The 4,899-nt window shown below is 40.1% G+C and overlaps 1 protein-coding gene across 2 annotated transcripts in view; it reads left to right on the forward strand.

The window, feature by feature from the left end:
* The window catches only part of CEP20 (centrosomal protein 20), a 26,406-nt gene that overhangs the window by 14,183 nt on the left and 7,324 nt on the right, over nt 1–4,899 (forward strand). For both annotated transcript variants that reach the window (XM_017871715.1, XM_017871714.1), the window contains one exon: nt 2,981–3,117. In XM_017871715.1, the coding sequence (XP_017727204.1) occupies nt 2,981–3,117 (137 nt within the window). The remainder of the gene's footprint in view (nt 1–2,980; nt 3,118–4,899) is intronic.

The following is a 4,899-nucleotide window of genomic DNA, read 5'->3' on the forward strand; positions in this document are numbered from 1 at the left end:
TGCAAGAAGATTGCTTAAATCCTGGAGATCGAGGCTGCAGTGAGCCATGATCTGGCTGCTGCACTCCAGTGTGGGCCACACAGCAAGAGTTCAATTCTTTTTTTTTTTTTTTTTTTTTTTTTTGAGATGGAGTCTCGCTCTTGTCATCCAGGCTGGAGTGCAGTGGCGTGATCTCGGCTCACTGCAACTGCCGCCTCCCAGGTTCAAGCGATTCTCCTGCCTCAGCTTCCCAAGTAGCTGGGACTGCAGACGCGTGCCACCACGCCCAGCTAATTTTTTGTATTTTTAGTAGAGACAGGGTTTCACCGTGTTAGCCAGGATGGCCTCCATCTCCTGACCTCGTGATCCGCCCGCCTCAGCCTCCCAAAGTGCTGGGATTACGGGTGTGAGCCATCGCGCCTAACCCGAGACTTCAATTCTTTAAAAAAATAAAGTAATACGGTACATATACCAAATACTACATATATGTGCTCGGGAGTCCTGAAGTAGTGTTCCACAATCACATTGATTTTTTTTTTTTTTTTTTTTGAGATGGAATTTTGCTCTCGTCGCCCAGGCTGGAGTGCAATGACACGATCTCGGCTGACCGCAACCTCTGCCTCCTAGGTTCAAGCAACTCTCCTTCCTCAGCCTCCTGAGTAGCTGGGATTATAGGCATGGACCACCACACCCAGCTAATTTTGTATTTTTAGATAGGGGGGTTTCTCCACATTGGTCAGGCTGGTCTTGAACTCCCGACCTCAGGTGATCCTCCTACCTCGGCCTCCCACAGTGCTGGGATTACAGGCATAAGCCACCGCACCCAGCACATTAATATTTTCACACAAAGTAAGATAAAGTCTGTGATAGCCTTGTTAGGTCAACCCTTGCCATCTCATGATTTTTTTGCCAGATATATGAAGAGAGTCCAGTTTTCAGAATTTTGCATTTCAGAATTGCAGGCAAGGTATTGTGAGGATGCACTTTTCTTTAAATTATCTTTTTGAAACTTATTTTTAAAAATAAACCTTAATCCATGAATTTACACATTGCCTCTCCCTCCTGGACTCAAGCGATCCTCCCATCTCAGCCTGCCCGTAGCTGGGACCACAGGTGCATATTTCCTTGTGTGGCTAATTTAAAATCAAATTGCTGTAGAGCTAGGGGACTCATTGTGTTGTTCAGGCTGTCTCAAACTCCTGCTTAAGGCCAGGCTGGCCCCCCAAAGTCCTGGGATTACAGGCCTGAGCACCCATATCCAACCCAAAATTTTAATCACAAGTAAATTTTATTGACTATCAATTTAAAAAATAAAATTTTCAACATTTAAAAATCATCTTGAACCAATTAACACTTTGGGGAAGATTAAAGTAAACAAAGAGACCTGTTTTATATTACTAGGTGATGCTTTCATAAGAGTTGAAGCATCTTATTAAATAAAGAAACTTTCCTGGTTTCCTTGTTGCATGGAAAAATTGGTATGATATTACTCCAGAATTTGGTGGCTTAAAACAACAACATAGATTATTTGTGGGATATTTGGGGATTTGGGATCGGCGTAGTCACATAAGTCTAGCTGAGGCTGCCCCATGAGGTTGTAGTCAAGATGCCAGCCAGGGTTGTAGTCTGAAGCCTTGAATGTGGCTGAACTATCAGCTTCCAAACTCATAATAATATTGACAGGCGGCCTCAGTTTCTTATCGCATGTACCTTTCTGGGGCTGCTGAAGTGTCCTGAGGCATCTGACTTCTCCCAAAGGCAGCAATCCAAGAGAGAAAGCAAGGAGGAAGCTGCAATGCCATTACCATGTGGCCTCTGCAGTCAGCCTTCTGCCAGTTAGAAGTGAGTTCCGCTCACACTCAAAGGGAGGGCAATGAGAAGGGAGTGTCATACTGTAAACCATTATACCAGCTAGTAAATAGATACATATCTCAAAAAATAAATCCTCCCCACAAATATATACACCTACTATGTACCCACAAAAATTAAAAATAAAAAAGATTAAATCCTTTTAATTATCTTTTCAAATATGAGATTGGAAACAAAGGAAAACATTTCCGTTGTACCACTCTTTATTGTCAGCAGAGCAGCTTTCCTGTATGCAAGAGTGCTAATAGAAACCCCCAGGCAGCACATTGTAAGGAAAAGAATATGGGATTTGGGGTTCAAGGGTAAACTTTGTTTACTGTCTGAGGGAATCTAGCAAATCTCCTGGCTGTGGTTTTCTCCTTTATAAATTGCAGTTGATGATTTTGACATTACATGATGAGGATCAGAAGAGAAGAGGTATGTGTTCTGTAAACTATAAAGAAAATTTTAAAATATTAGGTAACATAAATATTAATCTAAATAAATGTTAGCTACACAGGAGCTAACATTTATATACTATTTCATATGTGCCAGGCACAGTAAAAAACACTTGACATTTATTAACTCATTTAATGCATAACAGCCCTGTAAGGGAGGGATGATGCTTATCCTAATTTGTAAAGGAAGAAGCACTTATGAGGCTGGAGAGGTTAAGAATCTTACAGAGTCCCACAGCTAGCAAATGGCAAAGGCAGGATTTGAACCCAGGTCACCTGGCTCTCAGGACCTAAGACTTTTTCAGGGCAAGGACTTATTAATCAAGAGGTGTTTATTGAATACCTGTTGTGTATTAGATGGGGTTAGGTGTTGGGAAATATTATACTTGACTTTGGAGTTTAAAAGATAAATTCCTGTGGATTGATAGAAATGATATTTCAGTGTAGATGAAGTTTAAGTTGTTAACATGTTTTCTCTGGGTTTTAAAATTGTCATGAAATTAAGTGGTACTCTTAAATTTAAAAGTACGAACAATTTGCAGTTTGGATAATAATCATGCAGCTTTTTAAAGTCTAGTGAATCACTTGGTCATTTTGATGTCAGAAGTTACCTTTTAAAGAATAAATGTTTTGAGCTTTTCCTGTTCATGCAGATTTATTACTTTTGGTTTTGTTTTGTTTTCTTCCTGCTATAGACCTCTTTTATATGGGATTTTAGCCCATTTCTTGCATGGAACTAAGGATGGCATCCAGAATGCATTTCTGAAAGGGCCTTCACTTCAGCCTTCAGACCCAAGTCTTGGCAGACAGCCTAGTAGAAGAAAGCCAATGGGTATGAGTTTTCCAAGATACATCATTTAGCTGTCAGCAAATATATTTTCTTCCTATATATTTTTCTTTGGAGTCTTTACTGAGCTTTTGAGTCATAGTTTAATTCTGCTTATATCTAATATGGTTAGCTTATGTTACTCCAAGAAACAGAATGCTTTTTGGAAAGAATCTTGGACAGGGAAGGGTGGAAGGCATAACTGGGCAGAATTCTTAGATGTAATTTCTTTATAAAAGTATTGAAAACTCTGGGCCAGGCACCGTGGCTCATGCCTGTAATCCCAGCACTTTGGGAGGCCGAGGCAGGTGGATTGCTTGAGGCCGGGAGTTTGAGAGTAGCCTAAGTGACATGGTGAAATCCCATCTCTATTTTTTTTAATTAAAAAATTACATTAATTAAAATTTTAAAATGTAAAATAAAAAAGTATTGAAAACTCCAATTTGCATGTAAATTCTTAGTCTTTGGAGCAGCTTAGATCCTTAGTATACTGAATAAATAGCTTTTTATCAAGTGATCATTTTTTTTCCTCTCCATGACTGCAAAATAAAAGGTAAGATTGCTAAATACAGATAGAGAAGTCATTTGCATTTTTAGTATACTGTTTATGTTAGAGTGGAAGTTACCTACAAGTTACAGATTCTTAGGAGAATGGCCCACATTTCTTTCAGATTGCCTGTGTTTTAAATGAGCTTTTAGTAGCTTTTAAATTTTTATGTATTTTTTTGAGACACGGTCTCACTCTGCCGCCCGACTAGAGTGCAGTGGTGCGATCATAGCTCACCGTAACCTTGAACTGCTGGGCTCAAGCAATCCTCTCACCTTCTTTGAGATGGAGTCTCGCTCTGTTGCTGGAGTGCAACACCAGGCTGGAGTGCAGTGGTGTGATCTCGTCTCACTGCAAGCTCCGCCTCCTGGGTTCACTCCATTCCCCTGCCTCAGCCTTCCGAGTAACCAGGACTACAGGCGCCCGCCACCACACCCAGCTAATTTTTTGTATTTTTAGTAGAGACAGGGTTTCACTGTGTTAGTCAGGATGGTCTTGATCTGACCTCGTGATCCATCTGCCTCAGTCTCCCAAGTGCTGGGATTACAGGCATGAGCCACCGCGCCCAGCCGAGAGCTGATCAATTTTTAAGGACAGTTAAAGGTGGGGTCTAGGCTGCCAATTATCAGAATAAATGTAAATCTTGAATGTTGACACAAACTTTTAGGAAATGCCTAAAATGTGGATTGCCTTTGTAGTTTCCTAAACTGCTGTGACCAGTAGTGACCATGTTAGATGTTTGGTGTCTCTTGAGGTCTGAAAGTAAACAGTGAATCAGGAGAACCTCTTTTGGAGGTGGTTTCTGACTGCACTAGGAGATATCTTTCTATATATCTTAGAATTCTGAACTGAATGGAACGTTGGGAAATAAGTCATTCCCACCTACTTATTTTACAGTTGAGAAAACCTTAAGATGGTTCCAATAGTAAGAGGTTAAGTAACTCATCTGAGGCCTGTAGCAGATAATTAGTAGCAGAATCAGCACATTTGATGGCTATTCCCATATACCTTTCCACATACAGATTATGGAGAAGTTTTTCAAATTCTCTTCTTAGGGATTGGTAAGGAACTGACATTACTGCCTACTAATTGGCAAGTATTTAATGAGCAAAATAAAACATTAATTGGGCAAGTACATGAGTAAATCTCTAAATTTTTTAAATAGTAAAAAGTTCCCTTTAATTTTCCTTTTGTCTTTCTTGCCTCTCCCTAATTCCTCAATTCTTCTCCCTTTTTATAGA

Source organism: Rhinopithecus bieti, unplaced genomic scaffold, assembly GCF_001698545.2.
Source record: "Rhinopithecus bieti isolate Rb0 unplaced genomic scaffold, ASM169854v2 scaffold_6876, whole genome shotgun sequence".
Classification (NCBI taxonomy): Eukaryota; Metazoa; Chordata; class Mammalia; order Primates; family Cercopithecidae; genus Rhinopithecus; species Rhinopithecus bieti.